General features: G+C 39.9%; 1 protein-coding gene across 1 annotated transcript in view; it reads left to right on the top strand.

The window, feature by feature from the left end:
• zdhhc8b (zinc finger DHHC-type palmitoyltransferase 8b) overlaps nt 1–20,915 on the top strand; it is a 69,266-nt gene extending 48,351 nt beyond the window's left edge. The window contains 11 exon segments of the mRNA XM_063898222.1: nt 234–355; nt 3,838–3,995; nt 4,951–5,123; nt 6,042–6,144; nt 6,528–6,619; nt 9,659–9,791; nt 11,602–11,635; nt 11,638–11,706; nt 14,261–14,367; nt 15,012–16,069; nt 16,911–20,915. Coding sequence (XP_063754292.1) covers nt 234–355; nt 3,838–3,995; nt 4,951–5,123; nt 6,042–6,144; nt 6,528–6,619; nt 9,659–9,791; nt 11,602–11,635; nt 11,638–11,706; nt 14,261–14,367; nt 15,012–16,069; nt 16,911–17,043 — 2,182 coding nt within the window. The 3' untranslated portion in view covers nt 17,044–20,915.
• Nucleotides 20,916–21,239: the final 324 nt, after the last annotated feature.

The following is a 21,239-nucleotide window of genomic DNA, read 5'->3' as shown; positions in this document are numbered from 1 at the left end:
AATCCAGGTGTATAGAAGGCTATAAGAAAAATACCCTACTTGTCACTTGGTTTTTGTTTCAGTACACATTTTGTCAAAGACTTGAAGCTCAATGTGACTTTTTCTCAAGAACCAGCAGCATCTCAGAGTGAGAAGTAAAGCTAAAGTGCCTTCAACGTGCATTCTTTCTAAGACCTTCAAATGTAAGAGACGTTCAGAATCCTAACCTCTGCCTCCTTTTTTTGTGTCTCTAGGTGCCCCTGGTTGACGAAGGTAATCTCTCCCGCTGTGCCTCTCTACAATGGCCTGGTCTTCCTCTTTGTCCTGGCCAACTTCAGCATGGCAACCTTCATGGACCCTGGCGTCTACCCCAGAGGTTAGTAAGCAAAGAAATATATAATAATACATGTTAATTATAGAGCGCTTTTTATGGTACTGATGATAAATGCTTGATCTAAAAGGAAAATCTGCAATATTTCTGCCATCTAAAGATAATGGTGTTGTAATGTTTAGTATTTTCCTTCCTGCTGAGCATCACATTGATCCGAGAGACCCAAACATTACTCTATTATCCACTTTCTAGTCTTCTACATGCCTCTGCAGGCCTCCTGTCCTCAGGGCTGGGTTAAGTGATGCTGATTAAACTCTTCCCAGGGGGTGTTTGTAATGCCCTTGTAAATTATAAGCACCTGTCTTCAGAAAGAGCTTCTTCTGCTCATAAAGGGGTAATAATCATTAGGGTTGTGTAAAGCGCAGGCTATCTACCTGCGCTGATGTGATGGAGGCCCCGCTGAGGGGAGAAGAGCTCGCTGCGGGTGTCGTATCTCACAGCCAGATGAGCCTGCAGTAAAGCTTTAATGAAAAAAAATAAAGAACTGACATCGCCCTTATGCGACATCTGCTTAGTGAATCACTCCATCACCCGGACTGTAAAGGTGAGGAGGGGAGGTACTTTACAATTCAGGTCGTTGATGAACGACACAGAGGTTTCTTGTCATTTCCTTTCTCGGAGAAACTGCAACACGAGAGAGACGAATGTGCCGTGGAAAAGTTGGAGAACCAGCATCCCCACAATGCTTCTGTGTCACTCAGTATTCATGATACAGTATACAGCCCATAATGTTAATGATATTCCTCCTGACCTTTGCACAACCAATTATATTATCTGGGCGAGTGTCAGCGATTTCAACTGGAAGTGTTTCTGTTAAAAATGTGTGAATATGCCATTGTTACGTCCCAAGTCGTGGGAAAAAAGGGGACATAAAACCAGTTCTGATTGGGAAAAATAAAGTAGTTTTATGAGAACTCAAAGGAAATGGATTACAGCGGATTCAAACAAACAAAACAAATACAGCTCTTAAACTCAGAGCTGAAATATTATGTTATATGTTGTTTACATTTCTATTCCGACATGTAGATTTTCTCCTTTTTTAAATGCTATTTAATTGACTCTTGATGTTTACAATTTGAATTGTTTATTTCTAGTCTTTTCATTTCTCTAACGTTCAATGCCTTGTCTTTTTATGCTGCTGCAATGCAAACATTTCCAAAACTGGGATCAATAAAGTAATTCTTATCTTATTATCTTAAATAAGGTACAAAATAAACATTAAACAAGCGGTAAACAGAACCCTCAGCACACAGTGGGAATAATACTTAACAAAAGTAGACTGATGGCTTTCCACAGCTTTTCTGGAGATCGTAGCCGTGGGAGTCGCATCAAATGGCATTTAATGGCAATAATACACATATACACAGACACTTAAAGGGGGGTTAGGGTAGGAGAGAAGGCGGCGGCTGTGACACCATTTAACATGATAAGTAAAAAGAGGATTTAGCATAAATTACATTTGATAAAGATTACATTACATACACACAGATGATCCTAATGAGCCTCAGTGGTATTTCTGCAGTGTAAATATACATTGTATGAAATAGGTCAATGCTTTGTAGCGTGATATTATTCCATACAGCATTTGTAGAAAACCAGCCGTCAGATCTGCTGTTTGTGTGTTGGTGTGGTCGATGGTTTACCTTTTGAAATGTAATTGAACAGTGCTAACAGTCTGTGCTGATAAAGCTGTTTATTTCTGAGCTCTACCTTTTGTTCCTCTTCTGTTTGTCTCTCTCCTGCTTTCTCTGCTTGTGTGTGTGTTTGGCTCACCTGGATCTCCCGGCAGTTATTATTGCACTGTGAAATTATTTTTCTGAGCTTGCAGCTCTGTGTACCTCGTCTGAAAGAGCGTTTTGATCACCTGAAAGACATGTTATATTCCACCACAGCTCCTAAGCAGAAAGTGGCCCCCAAAAGCTCCTCAAAAACAGCTTGATTTACTGCAGAGGCGCACAAAGGCTGCTCGGAAAAAAACCTTTGTACCATCATACTGTAGTTTACCCGTTATGGAATAAATACACAACTGTATTAAACAATACCACACGATGCAATAAATATGTGGTATGATGCGATACACTGGGATTAGATACGATGCAATACGAAAGAATAGGATACGATAGGATGTGGTACAATGTGTTGTGTCTGGGCAAATATGCTGAATTATGGTTATGGTTTTTTGACCTTAGTTTATGTATATGTATTGTCTAGTCTGTGTCCAATAATCCTTTTTGTTGTCTGCCATTTCCTGGGTGTCATTTCCAGTTTCATTTTATCACTAACATCCTTTCTCATTTCAGGTAGCTTGATTTCCCCTCCTTGGTTGTCCCTCCCCTTGACCTGATTAACTGCCCCGCCCTTATTGTTCACACCTGTGTTCACCTTAAGCTGTGTTTGTCTCTGTGCCCAGTGCCAGATCGTTTTGAGTTGTCACCACGCTAGTGTGCGTTATGCTTAGACTTTTGGGACTATGGAATATTACCTCTAGAAAAAAACCTTTTTTTGGAAACTCTTTTTGTGTCAAGTCATGCATTTGGGTACACAACAGGACACTATAGTATACGATACAACACAACACAATACGATAGGATGTGGTACAATGCGATGCAGTACAATACTTTACACTACAACAGGACACAATAGTATACGATACAATACAATAGGATACGAAACGGTACGGTACGATCTGATACGATTAGATATGATACGATATGATCATTTGATCCCAGGAGCTCCTTTTGCAAATATCAACAAGAACAAATACTAAGACAAGACAGAATCCCTGAGGACACTATGTTTAATGGCCTTTGACATACATTTGGTTAGGGGTTATCCTCCCTATTTAATGTAAAATGGACTCATGGGAAGCTGTATTTTCCAATTGGTGGTCGCTGTTCAGGACATGTTTGGTGTCAGACACAATGCTGTTATCATGTAAGAGAGCCTTTTCTTTTTTACATCAAGCATCCTGTTTACTCTCTCCTGTCCTTTGGTATGCGCCTGGGTCGTTACATCACACCGCGTTCACTGATCTCTTTGTTTTGTCACTTTTATTTCCCTTTTTTCTCCTTCGTACTTCTTTAGTTTTTCTACTTTCCCCAGACAACTCAATACATCTTGACGTAGGTACAGATAGACAGTGAAGTGCAGCGGTACAAAAAAACCACGTTTCAGTATACTTCATGGTGTGTTGATTCAGGGGTGGATAAACACTTGTACAACGTCGTATTGCAGAACTCTAGAGCACTCACAATCACGGGAAAAACTAGGGAAATCTGTCTGTTTTGTGTCAGGGTTTGCTCTCTCTGCAGACAGCTAACAGCGGGGAACCTTTTTATTTAACGTGCTCCCCTGTTGTCTCTGTCAAATGGAAACATAAATCATAACCCTACTTTTCTCAGTGTTTGTGACTGTTTGATTCACAATATGCATGTGTTCATTCGTCCCTGCTTGTGTTTCCCTCACAGCGGACGAGGACGAGGACAAGGACGATGATTTCCGAGCGCCGCTCTACAAAAACGTGGAGATCAAGGGCATCCAGGTCCGGATGAAGTGGTGCGCCACCTGTCACTTCTACAGGCCGCCGCGCTGCTCGCACTGCAGCGTCTGTGACAACTGCGTGGAGGTGTGTGTGTGTGTGTGTGTGTGTGTGTGTGTGTGTGTGTGTGTGTGCGTGTGAATACAAATATGCGAACAGAAAGCCTTTGTATAGTCAGTATGCATGCCGGCACTCTAATCTCGATACAGCTCCAGGTGAGACACATAGATTTGTTTTTCCTCAACAATCCGGTGCTCTTCTGTTAGATTTGATATGATATAGTTTTTATGCGAGGCAGGTTTATTTCTAGAGCATATTTCCACAACAACATTTAGATTTTATAGATCTGTACTTTAAAAATTGTTCTTGTTATAGACACTAAATCATGTTTTTAAGGGTGTGTGATTGTTATGTGTATACCTGCCCTGGGCTAAAAGCTCAGAAAGCTGTTTTCTCGTGTGGAAATCAATGTATTTTCCTGCATAGTCCTTTTTTTAATGAAGACAAACTAATAATAACAAGGTAATTCAAAGTGCTTCACAAAAGGAAACATTTGAAAAGCATTTAGAGCAAACAGTTTAACTTAATAAATGTGTAATGTGTGATTACAAACTACTACAGCCACTTTATTTTCTACTGCACAACATTTCTTTAGGCTAATATTGAACCTTTACTCCACTTCTGACAGCTTTGGTTACTAGGTTCATATCATAAATGACCAAATATAGATCAATGAATTAAAGATGATGTACTATAATCAATAAAGGTACCTTTCTCTATACAACTTCACAGTATGTTATCTTGCTTTACCTTTTGAAACAGGAAGAGCAAAACAGCCTCTTCATGCATGCCGAGTTATACAGTTATTTTCAAAGTTACTTCTAAATAAAAATTGATTATATAAAAATCAATATTTATTATGAAACAGAGCTGGGAAATAAACATACTTAAAGTCATGGGAGTCTGATGAGAGAGGATGCATAGGTCATAACGGTCATTTAATACCTTTTGAACAACGATTTCTTCCTCCCTCGTTCCTCAGGACTTCGACCACCACTGCCCCTGGGTGAATAACTGCATCGGGCGCAGGAACTACCGTTACTTCTTCCTCTTCCTGCTGTCGCTGAGCATCCACATGCTGGGCGTGTTCTCCTTCGGCCTCATCTTCGTCCTCCACCACCGAGAGACGCTGGCCGCGCTGCACACCACCGTCACGTATCCTTCCAGAAGTGTGGGGGAAGAAAACTCTGCAAGCTGTCAGTTATTTAACACTGGAAGCAGCTGAACTGTACAGCAAATGTACTCTGTGTAGGAATCGGGTTTTAGGTTTGAACTACAATTACATAGAAAAGGGAGTTAAAAGTGTTGTTAACGAATGACGTCATTCAAAATGTACATGTGATTTGAAATCATAAGATAATTAATTGTACCCTACTAAAAAATATCTCATTTATATTTGATCATAATTATATAAAAATAATAATTATACAAATAATTAGTATTATTATTCATATAAAAACATTAAAAAATATATAGAAAAAACATGATTATTATTACTTATAAAATATAATAATAATTCTTATTATAATAATAATAATAATAATAATAATAATAATTATACCAATTATTATTATTATTATTATTATTATTATTATTATTATTATTCATATAAAAACATTAAAAAATATATAGAAAAAATATGATTATTATTACTTAAAATAATAATGTTATAAACATAAATTAAAATTATAAAAATAATTAATATTTGGCATTCATGTAGTGCTTTTTCACTGTGCAGAAGACGCTTAAAAACGGTGCAGGGCTGGTATATTGTATACAATAAAATAAAATAAAAACAGCAATTCAAGTACTTTTATTATTCGTACTTTAAGTTTATTTGGATGCTTATACTTTACGATTTTACAATTTGTTTAATGCAGGATTTTGACTTGCAGAGTATTCCTACACTGTGGTCTAACTTACTTTACGCCAGTAAAGGATCTGAGAGTCTGCACGTAGTTCTGAAGAATATTCTACTGTATAAAGTAGTAAGGAGTTGCAGTTATAGTTGTAGAACATCTGTTTTTTTTTGTGTAACCCTGTTCTGTTGTTGAGCTTGACCTTGGAGCTCAGTCTGGTGGTGATGTGCATCGCGGGGCTTTTCTTTATTCCAGTCATGGGGCTCACAGGTTTCCACATGGTGCTCGTAGCCCGAGGTCGAACAACCAACGAACAGGTGAGTGCAGACGTGTTTGTACTGAACACACACACACACACACACACACACACACACACACACACACACACACACACACACACTTACAAAAGCAAACCTCTGCTCTCCACAGATCTGACACATACAGGAGAATAATGCAGTTATAATATGAACAGAAATGATTCCCATGCTCACTTATTATCTGAGGCTCTAACAGATGACTCATCCTGTTTGTATGCAAGCCTGTTGTGTGTTAGTGTGTGTGTGTGTGTGTGTGTGTGTGTGTGTGTGTGTGTGTGTGTGTGTGTGTGTGTGTGTGTGTGTGTGTGTGTGTGTGTGTGTGTATACATGTGTGTTTGCACCGTGGCCTTCCTCTGCTCTAAACGAGGCGTTGTGATCCTCAGGTGACGGGGAAGTTTCGTGGAGGAGTAAATCCCTTCACCAGAGGTTGCTGTGGCAACGTGGATTATGTCTTATGCAGTCCCCTGGCACCAAGGTAAGATGCCTTGTGTGTGTGTGTGTGTGTGTGTGTGTGTGTGTGTGTGTGTGTGTGTGTGTACATGCTTTTCAGGTATTTATTTCAGTCAGAACATATGTAACTCTGTATTCCTGCACTTGCAATAAATGTGTGTGTTCATTAGGGGCGTGAGTCTTCCTGTATTTACAGTCCATTACAGTTTTGGGTTTGATCATTGGGTCACAATATTATTCAAAATTGATTCTGGATTCAGTACATACGGGTTCTAATCTCATGATGTAATTAAGCCTCTGTGCACTAATTAAACAAATGCAAATGATGACATCAACGCAGCTTTATCTTTGTTCAAATGTTTAAGAAGTTTATTAAATAATTGCATGAGTTGAAAACGTACAGAGACGAATCTCAGACGTGAAGAACCATTTTCAGGACTTTTTCTCTTAGTTTTCATTGACTTTTATAAAAGAAACATGCAGTTTGATCCCTTTTCAATAAACAACAATAGATTGTACAAAACACATGTAAACTGGGATTTCATGTACCCTAACAACATGTTTCTGGATGGTTATTACAGGTGTGAGTATATCTGAATTTCCCAATTCAAAATCGATTCTTGAGTCTTGAATTTATTCTGGATTCAGTACATTTGGGAGCAAATTTAAGGATATACTTACAGTATGTCCGCTGTGCAAAAAAAAGACTAATCTAGCAAACTAAGTTTTGTAAAGTCACACAAACTGATCGCAGTAAAGCAACAAAGACAAACCTGAGAAAAAAGGAACCATTTTCATAAAGGTTTTTAGGATTTCTGAATTTTCATCGACTTGAAGAATGACAGGTTCATGTTATGCAAAATAAATGCTGCCTGTTGCATGATTATAAATGGTAAACTAAGTCTAGCTACCTTTTTCTCTCTAAAACAACTAAACATTGTGCCAGAAAATGACATTTCAAACAGTTTTTACTTTAAATATTTCACAAAAAATACCACTTTTGTGAGATTTCAACCAATCAGATAATACTTCCTGACACAAACTACACTAACTGTGAGTGATAGCTTTAAAAAATGTTTGGGAAATTGTGAATTAATGCAAAGTCTAAGGATGTTATATCTGCAGTTCTGCTATTGCCCGTTAAAACCTGTGACACCTATTGAAATGCAGCAGTGTAGCCCCATGTCTCTGCAATAATAGTAATAATAATGTAGCATGCATGTGCTGTGAGGGGCTGTGAGGGGCTGCGGAGGTGTGTGTTCTGTTCTGCCAGCAACCCTGGGGGGCGGCAGATGGCTGAGAGAACTGAATCACTCTGAAGAACAACAGTAAAGGGGAACCAGAGCGCAGAGTGGGCTTTTTACACACACAAAGCATCGCTAAAAGCCCAAACACAAGGTTTACAACCCATGGGGACGATTTCTGTTCCATAAAAATCAACAGTGTGACTGCAGAGAGATAACAGCAGGTGTGTGTGGCATGCTGCGCTACAAGCATCTGATGTTAAGTTGTTGCACCGTCCCTGAGGAAGGTTTCTGATTTACTCAAAAAGGACTGAATGAGCTCTTATGTGCAGGAAATAGTCTAACTGGAATCCGAGTTACTCATTTAGTAACATGGCTTTTTATGTAGGTTCATTACGAAACGTGTTGGATGATATACCGCATCCCATGTTTCACTCGCAGAGCTTCACCGCCATTAAATATTAAAGCAATTACCGTACACTGACAGACATTTAATTATGACAAGGCCTCAAACCACTCACTAAATGCTGTTTTTCTGCCAGGAAATGTGTTTGAAATGTCTCTTTTATCCCGCCCAACGGGACCACGCTTATTTCACCATTGTCCTCTGCTCTGTGTCTCTGTGTGACCAACATGGGTTCATAGTGAAGTATATATTGCAGTATATTAATCACATCAGTAATGTTTATGGTACATGTATGACACAGATCTGTATATACATATGGAGAATGTAACTCCTGTAGTCTTATTCAGAAATACTTGATTGAATCTGGTATGACTTCAAGATGTATATATTATATACATCTTGAAGTAGTGGGTGAATGTATTCAATTATATTGACTGAAGAACTGTTCTTACTCAAGAGGTACTTTACTTTAGTTGAGTCATTTTAAGAATACATTTTTGTAGATAATATTGTTGTTTTTACTCCAATACTATTTTTATTTTAAAGATACTTACAAATAAACCTGTAAACAATATTGTATTATTATAAATACAAAAACCTGGCAGTTATAATTCAGCAAAATAGTATGAAGTTTATCATTTGGAAATTGTGCATAAAGACCCGCCTTCTTTCTTTAAATAATAATAACAATAATAATAACAACAACAACAACAACAATAAAAATAATTAATAATAACAATACTAATAATAAATAATAACAATAATAATTAATAATAATTAATAATAACAATACTAATAATAAATAATATTATTAATAATAATAACAATAATACTAATAATAAATAAATAAATAATAATAACAATAATAATAACAATAAATAATAATAATAACAACACTAATAATAATAAATAAATAAATAATAATAACAATAATAATAACAATAATAATAATTAATAATAATAACACTAATATTAAATAATCATAATACATGTTTTTATAGAGCACTTTTTAAGGTTCTCAAAGACACTCATAATTAATAAAAACAACACCCCTAAAATATAAAAGACACAAAAAGAATGACATATATTAGGACACCTTAACTTAGTAAACATTTGAAAGAAGGACTTTCAAATGTAGAAATGTATATTCTGCTCTAAAGAGGAGGCAGTAAGAAGAGGAGATGTGAATTCAGTTTGCTGTTAATGTTTCTCTCCTGTTCAGCGGTCATGAAAGCCTCCCCCTCCTCCACCGAGTGTTTATACTTAGATGTGAAGAACTATACAATAGTACATTGTGTGCTGTTTTTTCCTGAGTTGCACACTTGTGAGGCACCTGACGCTTCAAATGTAATGGCAACACTATGAAGGTGGGGAGTACTCTGCTCATGCCTGTTGCTTCTTTTTTCCAACGTAGGTACATTTTGGACCCCAAGAAAAAGCCCCAGGTCAAAATACAGCCCCCGTTCATCAGACCTGACTTTTCAGAGAGGCAGATCACCATCAAGATCAGCGACAACGGCATCCACAGCACCATCATCAGCTCCAAGGTGACTTACATTTACCTGTTCCTCCGTCATTTGCCTGACTGCAGTACGTCCTTCCTCTGCAGAGGTGTGACCATTTCCCCTTGACGTATTCTCATAGTTTCTATCAAATTTGTTACAAGGTGTGTTCCCATTTCTGTTCCTAGTTTCCCATTTCAATACTGGCTCATATTCAATGCAGCATATCAAAGGATCCACTCAAGCAGTCATGAGAGAATCCTCATTTGTAAAACAGGATATTTTTAGACACTTTCAGACGTCAGAGCCAGGTGACTCACAGAGAGGAGGAACTGACTTGGACCCCTGAGGTGTGTCACATTTGTGTGGATTTAAAGACAGACAAACATGTCATTTTATTCCAAAAATAAAATAAAGCGATGGTTGAGAGGCTGGTTTGAATTCATGCCATTTATTATTAAACCAACTTGCATGAAATTAGATGTAGTTGAGGGTCCTTTTAAGTATGCATAACAGATTTCATATGCGCCTAGAAAGTACACTCCTCACGTGGGACTCCTGTGAAGAAAAGCATCCTATACTTTTAAAAATATATAGCAACTGCAAACAAACTTAGAGGCAAAAAAAGGGAAATTACCTCTGACTTTTAAAGAAGAACTCCAACAGTTTCACACTTCTAAGTGTGTTTACAGGTCTTGGGGAGTAGCCTCCTCCTGCGTATGTAAAAGTTGTATTCATCTCTCTGCGGCTCCAGAGGGAGCTGTACACAGTCTGATGCGTTGCTCCCAGTGTCAGTGAGTACTTAAGGCTACACTTTTGAAAATGAAAGGGATCTGGGGCGTTGGAGTTATAAAGAAGCGAGCTTAGTACCATCTCTGCCGCTGGCTAGCAGCTTGAGGCTAGAATACCTACTTGAGCAACACGACTGGATGCACTGTTGGCAGACGAGATGCTGAATAATGTCTGCTGCAGATTTGGACAAGAACAACAATATCTGCAATTAAATAGACAACCTCTCTGGTTTGGCTGCATTGATGTTGGCTTTTAAAGATGTGGAACGCTTGATAAGTTGAGCACTCTTTTTCCACTTAATCAGCCGCTCAACAACAGCTAGTGCAGCTTAGCTTCCCTACTGTCGGTTCAGCTAAGGTTAGCATTCCATCTCTGTTGATAAGTGTTGGATGGAAAAAGGATTTATATTCAGCAGTATGTTAAACATGCAATGTCAAATCAGAAATCAGACTTTATAAATACACATTGTTACAGCCGAGGGCAGTGCGGATAAAAGGCAAATCATAAGAGAAGACCAACCACCTGTTAATAAAATAAAGAACAGGTACAGATCTTAGCTAGAGTAGAGTTAGTGAACATGTAGTTTAGTTATAAGATTAAAGTAGTGAGTGAAGTAGCAACAGGTAATAACTATCTTAAACTTAAAGAAAAGTGTATTGATTGAACACAAGTACTGTATTTAAAAATGTGTGTTTGATTAAATGATTGTGCTTTAATAGATCTGTGTTACTGTAGCCTTGCTGTTTTGGTGATCTTTGCAACTGCAGGTCGAATATTGGACACCTGATGAGACAGTTTTTCAAACGTAAATTAATCAGTTAATTAAGGACGTTCTTAAGGAAGCTTGGACTATTGATTAAGATCTGTGAAGTCAGTTTGAGAGTCAAATCTTTTGTGAATAAAATACCTTTTGTTATCTCAAGTCCTGCGGTTGCTTATCATTTTGGCAGGTTTGGAAGCCACTGTAGAGAAGTGTTGATGCTTCCCTGGCTTTAACACACGCTCCTCTCTTTCATCTCCGCCTGTCCTGGATGCTTTTAACACCTTTCTCTCCTCCCTGCAGTCTAAAACCAGTCTGGATGGTCTGGATGAGAAGAAATGCAGCCGCCGCTGCCGCCCAAAGCTGACCGGTACAACCAGCTGAAGGGCCAGCTGACCTCCAGCGAAGGTAAGGAACAAAGCCTGCCTGTGTTCACCACAACTCCCCTCTATCTCCTGTCGGTCATCAAATCCTCGCTGTCCAGAGAGTGATGAGTGAGGCAATGAAACTCAATGTTCATATAATAATCCACTTAAAGATCTTAAATCTTGCAAGCATGGCTCCTTCTTACAAGGGAGCAAGAGACCACCTGTAAAACATGTTGTACAAAGCCCCTGGACCCATTTAAAACCAAAACACACACACACACACACACACCCTGAAACGCCTCCATCGGACTCCTTTGTTTACTTCCTGAACATAGGGACAGTGTCCAGCAGTGGCTCACTAAGTAGGGCTTGGACTGGGAATCGTAGGGTTGCCGGTTCAAGTCCCCAAACAGACTTGAAATATGGAAAGTGGACTGCTACTTGGAGAGGTCCCAGTCCACCTCCTAGGCCCTGCTGTGGTGTCCTTGAGCAAGGCACCGGACACCTCCAATCCCCCCTCCCCATTGCTCCCCGGGCGCTGCACAATAGCTGCCCACTGCTCCTAGTACTAGGATGGGTTAAATGCAGAGGACTAATTTCACTGTGTGTGCTCTGCTGTGTGCATGTGTGTGACTAATAAAGAGGGTTTCATCCTCCCATTCTATCTATCTATCACTCTGTGATAGGCTAAGGGACGGGACATCTCTAAGCAGGTTGACCAATCACAACAGAGCCGGCCAGCTAACAAATCAGAGCAGACTGGGTTCTGGTTTCAGACAGAGGGTGATTAAAGGAGCTGCAGCACAGGCAGTATGAGAAAAATAAAGAGCTTTTTGAACATTAAAACATGGAGATAATAATAATAATAGGGCCCCTTTAAAACATCTGTTCATTTAGGATTACATTTCTTTCCGGGTTACATCCTTGATTAGCACAATTTCCATCACAGCTGGTATTAATACTGCAACTCCCTCTGAACATCACCAGTCTGTGATTGCCTCTAATTTAGCGTGATAAATGTCCCGGTGTCAGGTCATTGGCCTTTTTCTTTTCATGCCGGTTAGAATAGCCGTGATTTGGCCAGATTTGTTCACTGAATCAGATCTGAGGGAGAATTCAGAGTGAATCACCAGCGTCTCTGTCTGCTGGCGTCCAACAGAGCTGAGCCTCATGACTGGAAATAGGACCTGTGACATATCCTGTATGAGAGTGCGAGAGAGAAGGTTCCTAAATATGATGCATTTAATCGTTTGAAGTGTCAGTGATATGCTTCTCTCTAGGATCTCCAGTGCCATGGTGCATTTTATCAGGGAGGGAACACTTCCTGCTCTACCATGGAGCAGTATTACATCCTGCTGGTACTTCAGAGAACTGCAGCCTGCTCAAATGGACTTCCTCCCTTTATTTTAATGCAAATTAGAAAACTCAGATAAGTGTACACCAGTAGAGGTTGCATACCCGTCAGAGCAGAGGTGTGCAGGTCTTTTGTTTTAGTTCAAATGGTAATACCACAGCATAGAAAATCTACGTTAAAATGCATGCATTCAACATTTTCTTACATAAAAGCACACAAATATTAGCCTCAAAATATCCTAAAATCACACAAAGTAATCTGCAGAACACCCCATTTCAGAATTGTATATATTCCAATTGTATATAATCATGACAATAATAATAAGCTCTATTTGTATAGCATTTTTCATGCATCAGGTGCAGCTCAAAGTGCTCAAACAAGCACACATCACAATTTAAAACAGCAAAGAACTAAGCAAAAAGAAAACCATGATAAAACACTTCAACACTTTCAGAAACACAGCAGTAAAAGGTATGACAATACAAAATAAAACACAATAAAATGGTGATCCCTCTCAGTAAAACAAAGGAAGACTAAATCAATAAATAGGATAAGATTAAATAAAAGTTCAATCATTTAAACATCAACTTAAAAGAGAATTTTGCTTGTGTGTGTGTGTGTGTGTGTGCAAGTCAACACTTATAAAACCTGTAACATAAATAAAAATATATGAAATGATAATAAAATGTCATTATTGATGCCTTTATTTTTACTAATAAACCTCAGGGAAAGCATCTTATGTTCACCAATGTATCAATAAAGTTAACCTTAACCTATAATAATACCTCTTTAATGTATTGTTTGCTATATATTTGATTAAATTTGAATCTTTAAAGCAACTAAAGTGATCAAATAAATGAAGTAGAGTAAAAAGGATCGAAGCGATACAAATGCAGGACATGGAAAGCACCTTTTTTAATTAGTTTTAAGCACAGTACTGATCTCAATCTAATTTAATCGACGGTGTATTTATATTCATGAATGGACATCTTGCTGTTGCAGGTCTCTCACCATCTGACCACCCTGTCACTCTGATTTATTCCCCCCCCTGCAGGAATAGCAACAGTGTGTGTTTTCAAGAACTCAATCCCCTCAGCCTCTTTACTCTGATTCATCTCTGAGCGCTTGTCGTTTCTCCAAGACTGACCAGACTTTCAATCAACGCGACTATAATACTCCTGTTGCCTGCACCGTGTTAACTCTGCTCTTCTCTCTGCTCTTGTCTCTGTGTGTGTTGTAGATAGCGCTCTCTCCGGTAAGACCCACCCTTCCACTCCAGCCATGTACAAGTTCAGGCCGTCCTTTGGCACCATGCCGAAAGTCCACTACCACACCGCTGGAGAGAAGGTGAGACATGATGTGTTTAGCAGCAGATATAGTATTATAGACACTGTCCTAACTTAACCCTCTGTACAGTATTTATTATCTAACCTGTATTTGGTTCACTTAATTCTGCATGTTGCATAGTTGGAGGAGCCTGAGACTCTAGATTCCATCCCAAAACTATTGCACATTTGACAATAAAGCTTATTAAACCTTACAGATATCTGCAGGCCATTGATGCCTTCAAAAAAAGCTGATTGGAATATATTGGATGATTGCAGGACTAAAACTGTATGGAAAACAAACATTAAAGATCCTTTTTCAGCAAGAAAACCTTCACCAATTAACATCACTTCTATCATTTTCAAATGCCAGACATAAAAGGCATCACAAATTAGGGAGTCGTTTTCTGCGTGATTAAGTTTAATGTCCCTGACACCCTTTGTAGTCTCGTTTACCTTATAAAACCTTATAAAACCCATTAAGAAAACCATACTACTTTGAGATGAGGGCAAAAATGCTGACTCATTTTTTGGGTTTTAAGACTATAGCTTAAATAGCTCTCTATAGCCGGGGGTTTTATCTCCTGTTCAGGTTCATTAGCAGCTGTTAAGGACGGAGACTTAACACATCTTCACAAAGAGGTGACGTGTTTTTCTGCTCCTCAGATCATCATGCCAGATGAGCGGAAAACCTCGGCCATCTTGGAAGAGGGCGTGCGCGGTCATGACTACCGATCCGAGCCGAACCTGGACCTGCCCGAGTACACCAACGCTCCGCTCCACCGCACCTTCCAGTCCTCCCCCCACCAGCTGGACTCTGACCCAGTCACCTCCCACTCCCTCAGCCTGAAGCAGGGTCAGCGGCGTCCAGAGAAGGGCCAGCTCCCGGCGCTGCAGCCGCAGACCCTCACCTCCACCCCGTACAAGAGCGTCTTCTCGCCCAACACGCTCTCCAACCGTAACGGCAGCTTGTCCTACGACAGCCTGCTCAACCCCAGCATCTCCCCAGCCGCCGCCAGCGAGTGCATGGCCCACCGCGGGATCCCCTCCACAGGCTTCCACTCACCCTACCTGCCCACCAAAATGTGCCACATCCGGGAAACTGACATGCAGAGGCACCAGGTGGCCTCCGCCTACAGTCCGGTGATGCAACAAAGAGGGGTGGGCAGGCAGTCCCCTCACCTGCGAGACCGGGACCCGTCCCCGGTGCGCTACGACAACCTCTCCCAGACCATCATGGCCTCCATCCAGGAGCGGAAGGATATGGAGGAGCGGGAGAAGCGGCAGATTCTGCACGGGCGCTCGCAGACCCACATCTACGCCCAGGACTCTGGCGTGTTTGACGGGGGTTACGGCTTACCCCCCAGCGCTTGCTACCCAGACGGGCCTCGTGGCACCGTCTCCCGAGGCCCCACACCTCCCGCCTTCGGAGGCTCCAGGGACAACCTGATGGGGGTCGGTCTTGTGAGCTATGGGCAACGAACCCCAGCGCTGCGCTCCACGCTGGGCCGCGCCCCCAGGACTTCCTCCACCTCCCTGCACACTGATCACAGTAGCAGCAACAGCAACCAGAGCCGGGCCGCCTGCCCCGAGGGCCTCTATCGCTCCCCGGCCCACCAACCACACTCCCCCGCCATGCCCCGATCCCCCTCCTACTCCCACCAAAAACTCTCCTACATCAGTGCCCTAGAGAGGACAGACTCACCTCGTCTGGGGGGCCCAAGGTATGAAACCTAACGTCCCCCCCCCTGTGGGACTGCATGCATTGAATGTGTTCCCACTGGAGACCCTGCTCCTCCTGCTGGACACAGACTCACGGGCTCTAGTGCAGTAGTCCTGACCCGAGGCGATGTGTAGCGTCTGTATATGGTGTTTGTCTAACTGTGGTGTCCATTTGTCCATGTTAAAATGTCAGGAGTGAATTCTTACATGTATTTTGGGAATTTATATGTCCGCCTTTCTAGTAAAAAATATCAATTTTTGTATTATTTCACAAGTTAATAAAGCTGTGTAACTACTCATTCATTTTTGTTTTGCATGCTTTTTTATTTATTCCACTAACATCTCCAAGTCTCACTAACACTTCCAACTAGGGCTGGGCGATATGGATTATATCATATATCACAAACATTTTTAACAAATACCCTGATAAAGATATTGAGACGATATTTTATGGCTAACTATTAGAGCTTTTATAAAATATTTACACAGTGAGATAATTGATAAATGATCATCAGTAATATGGATGTCATGACTAAGCTGCTAAACCAAACAGCAGAAATGACAAATTACCATACATCACCTTACTATGTTACAAAGACACCTCTGAAACGATCCAAAATCTAACACAATATCTTGTCTCATATTATATTTATATAAAATGTCGCTATATTGCCCAGCCCTTGATCTGACTAACTGTCCATGCATCTGTTCTGTTATCTTCACAGTCCAGAACTGCCTGAACTAACCTGCATGTTGCCCCGACCCATACTGAACTGGTTTGTGTTGAACCTCTTTGTTTTCCATGTGTTAAATAATTGTCCTCGTTCTTCTCTCCCCACTCAGAGAGGCCATGAAAGTAAACGGGCAGATGGACTGCCACCCCAGTGCCCAGGGTCCCACCCTCAGCCCCAGCCGTCACAGTAACGTCAAAAAGGTGACGGGTGTGGGAGGCACCACCTACGAGATATCAGTGTGAGCCGCAGCCACCTCCAACGACCGCCGCGCTGCAAAGAGAGCCTCTTTTATTTTCTCAATAACACGCAGCACAGCTATTGTCCAATCAGAGGGTCCGTCTTGCCAAATGCCCGTGTGTGTATGAGGGGTTGTTTGTCAGATTGTGTGTGTGTGTGTGTGTGTGTGTGTATGAGAGGTTGTTTGTCAGATTGTGTGTGTGTGTATGTGTAAGGAGTGTTATGTTGTTGACATTGTGACGCTTCATTTTGGTCGTTAAAAGTGGACTGTTGATGTTATTGCTGTTGTCTCTGAGCTGTGGTCATGGAGCGCATGTTGTTCCGGATGTCTCAAAAACTTTTGCTGAAGGCTGAACAAAAACAGATGATTCAACACCGACATCCCGACCATGGACCTCTGTGAGAGAACCGATTTTTTTCGAGTGGATTGGCCTCAAGGTGCTTCACATTAACGTGTCCTGTTCATGCCATCTCCAGAGTATTTGGTGGAGTAATTTAGATCAGTACCTACTGAATAGGCAGGCAACACATCTCAGATATCGAGGAAGGAAAGTCGTATCATATTATGTCTGGTGGTTGCATTCCAAGTTCATTGAGAAAGTCTAATACCATAGAGTGGTGCAGTGATGATGTGTTTCTGTAGGATGATCTGAAAATTAGCATTGCAAGGGCTCCCTCGACAAAAAGCATACAGAGTTTACAGGATAATCTCCACATATTAACACCAGCTAGTGACTTTTGAAGCAGAAATGCAACCGCCAAGAGTAAAAAGCAAACGTTAGGCTATAAAGGAGCTACAAAACGCTTGCATGGCTGTGCAACAACACAAGTAATCTCAAGGTGGAATAGTTTCATTCATACAATATAAGCAGGTGTTTAATGACTTATGTTATCTAAAGGAAATTGAAAATCACTTCAGCTTTTGTTCATTACAGAACTTATTTCAAGCGTCTAACCAAAAACTGTTTCAAAAATAGCTAACTCTGAAACCAGGAAACTAGAAGTTGTAAAATACTGTCTAATTTCCTGGTTTTAGGACTCGTCCCTGCACCACTCTATTGATTACACAGCTCAGTGGAATACTCGTTTCTGATTGGTCAATTTTGATATTCAGCAGTCTGTTATTTTTCAATTGCAGACTGCTGCTCTGATAAAGGGACCGTGAGCAGTTGTATCAATCTGCAGAAAGGAGCCCGGTCAATATGAAAACACTTTATATTTTGATAAACTGTTCCCAGTAAAGACAACAGAACAAAAATAAGAAAACTAAATCTATATTGTGAGTCAAACTGATGCTTTATATAGTAAACAGCTGTGTAATAAGCAAGGTAATGTGCAGCCTGTTGGGTTTCTGTTCGGCATATACATCCTTACACAGTTGATTTAATCAGAAAGAAGCCCCTGAGGAATGAATGCAACCAGCGGAGATGCTACATGATATTCATTTATACATCATGAATGGCTTCCTTGTCTCATATGTTTAGGGTTTGAGTCTAACCTAGCCTCTTTAACTCCCTTCATTAAGGTGCAGAACATCGCCTCTGTTTGTTTTTAGTGGAGTTCAGGGTGATTTCAACGTGAAGGGCAGGACGGATGTGTTCTGTTCTGAAAGATAACATTACCTCATCCCAAGAGTCAGAACGAGTCCAGCCTTTCACAACCAAAACAACTTTCTGTGTGTGTGGTTGTCTGAAGGGTTTAGCGTGGAAGTTGTTTCTGTTATAATCACAGGAATGGAAAGAAGTGTACAAGCCATCGTCTAAAATGAAGATGACTGGTTGCTCATTCATTATTCTGTTTCTAGTTTTTTTTTTTTATGGGTTTGTTTCATTTTTATATAGCCAAACTTTCAGAAGCTATGTTTGATACATCTTTTTTATACGCTTATAAGCCCTGGAATGGATGTCTTTATTTTCGAGTGGAGTTTTATTTTCTAAATAAATTATAAATCCAGTAAATAAATGAAGTCATTATAACAGGAAGGAGTAAATATAGACTGTTCTGCCTTGAAGTGTAAAAGAAAGGATGATGAAATGTGAGTGATTTGAGGAAGGGGTAATGTGTGCGTGTACACAAGTCATAGATTGGGATTTTAATTGAAGATGCCTTGAGATTTCTGTGCAGAAAAGCGGGTAATTAATTTCTCAAAGATGGTGAATGGGTGACATCAAGCTGACTGAAAATGAATTTGCAGCAGCTGTCTGGTACAGCTCAGTGTCTCCCGCCACTCGGAGACGCAAACCCTTTTCTTTGTTGTTGCTTTTATTTGAAAAAAGTCTCAAAACATTTATTAATTTGGACCATTAAACAGAACTAGTATTATCTGAAGTGAGTTATGACAGAATATAGTGATGGATTTGGTCCGGCTTCAATTTGCATGATAAATAAACCATTGTTGCCTTTTGAGAAGATAAAATATGGCTGGTTGAAAACTATTGTACATTATGGGACAGTGAATTACCGTTACTGGTATGTATCAAGCAGCGAAAAGCTGTAGGAACACCTGTGAGCAAAATAAGACTGGGTTAAATTTAAAGGGACCGTTCAGCACAAAATCAAATATATTTATCCTATAACCTGTAAAGCTATTTATCCATTAAGATGCTTTGGATTTACATTATATATTAGAGAAGGCAGATGTTTTGACAGCCAATTCCTCACTAAATTGATAAGAAAAGGAGAAAAATAGCTCTGAATTCGGGGTGTACTGTCCCTTTAAGAGCAGAACGTTCTGGAGAATGAATATCTGACCCGATTAGGAAAGTTGAATCACCTTTTCAAGAATATTTTTCTTCCCGTTACAGGTGCATTCATACTTTCCTTGCTGGTGGAAAACAGTTCACCACAAAATCCAAAATATTTGTACTTTTATCGGTAGTGCTATTAATCAATCTTGATGGTTTGGGATGGGGTTCCTTGAAAGAAAAGAGTTCCTACAAACTGCTCATAATGTCTGTGGATTATATCAAAAAAACAGTTCATGAAATATGTTAAGAGACATTGATGGGAGTTTTTAAACATACTTATTTTGGCACTTCAATCACCACAAGCCAAGTGCCATTTATTTCCTCCATAATCGAGAGAAGGAAGATACTTTTACAGCCAAAATATGACTCGGCAACTCCCAGCGACACAATCCAATTGATTAATAACACTACAGCATATTGACTTTGGATTTAGGGGTGTAGCCTACTGTCCCTTTAAGAGTAGAATGTTATGGAAGATAGGCCAATGTACAAGATACAAATATATCTTGATTTAATTAATTGCCTCATTAAGAAATGACTTTACTTTTTATAACATCTTTCTTATCCTACCATTTCTGGTGCATTCATACTTTCCTTTTCTCCAGACATCCGTGGCAAACTGGTCAATAACTGTGGTAGTGAGTGGTCCCCCTATTAAGGTCTCACCCAGCTGCCTTACCATGAACACAGTAATGTTGAGTAACAGGATAATAGTCTATACGAGTCATGTATTCCTGAATTGTCGTGAGGCTCATGAAGTATGAAGGGATGCTTTTTGGGGAAACCTGTTATCTGCAGAGTTGCTGAAGATAACCTGAGTCTATCACGAACACATATCGAAACACTATCGATGTCATTCCTCTTTAAGATGACTGCCATAGGTCCAATGTTCTTTAATTTGGGGTATGGACATCGCTGCAGGTCAGGGACCATTCCTGACAGTCGGAAAAATGTAATCTGTTTCATTTGTCAGCCACGAGCTGACTTCTGTTTTCTCAAACTCAAATAGAAAGTTCATGATGTATTAAAATATAGAATATACTATAAACGTAAATGCGTTCCTATTTTTGTGAAGAGGAAATATTTCCCAATGAGCAGAGTAAATAAAAGTTTCCAACTCTTGGAGTGAATTGATTCTTGTGAATTATTTAAGTACACGTGCACAGCACTGACATGACGGCATTTCTTGAAGAAATCAAAATGAGATTGACGTTTAAAAAGCTCTAATGCAATCCCAGTCTGGATGTTTGCAAATACCATGATTTTTTTGCATGTTGCTTTGTACTTGCGTGCATTTATGAGCACATTTGATCAATATATATCCAAGGAAACAAGGGATTTTTATACAAAAAGGCCGACGTGGTGTTTGACAGCTTTTATTTGAAGGTGGTGGAAATATTTCTAGATGAGTAAATAAAAGGTTCAAACTCTTGGAGTGAATGGATTCTGGTGAA

Source organism: Eleginops maclovinus, chromosome 12, assembly GCF_036324505.1.
Source record: "Eleginops maclovinus isolate JMC-PN-2008 ecotype Puerto Natales chromosome 12, JC_Emac_rtc_rv5, whole genome shotgun sequence".
In the NCBI taxonomy this organism is placed as follows: Eukaryota; Metazoa; Chordata; class Actinopteri; order Perciformes; family Eleginopidae; genus Eleginops; species Eleginops maclovinus.
The sequence above is the reverse complement of the archived record's forward strand: the minus strand, read 5'-3'. Positions and strand labels throughout refer to the sequence as shown.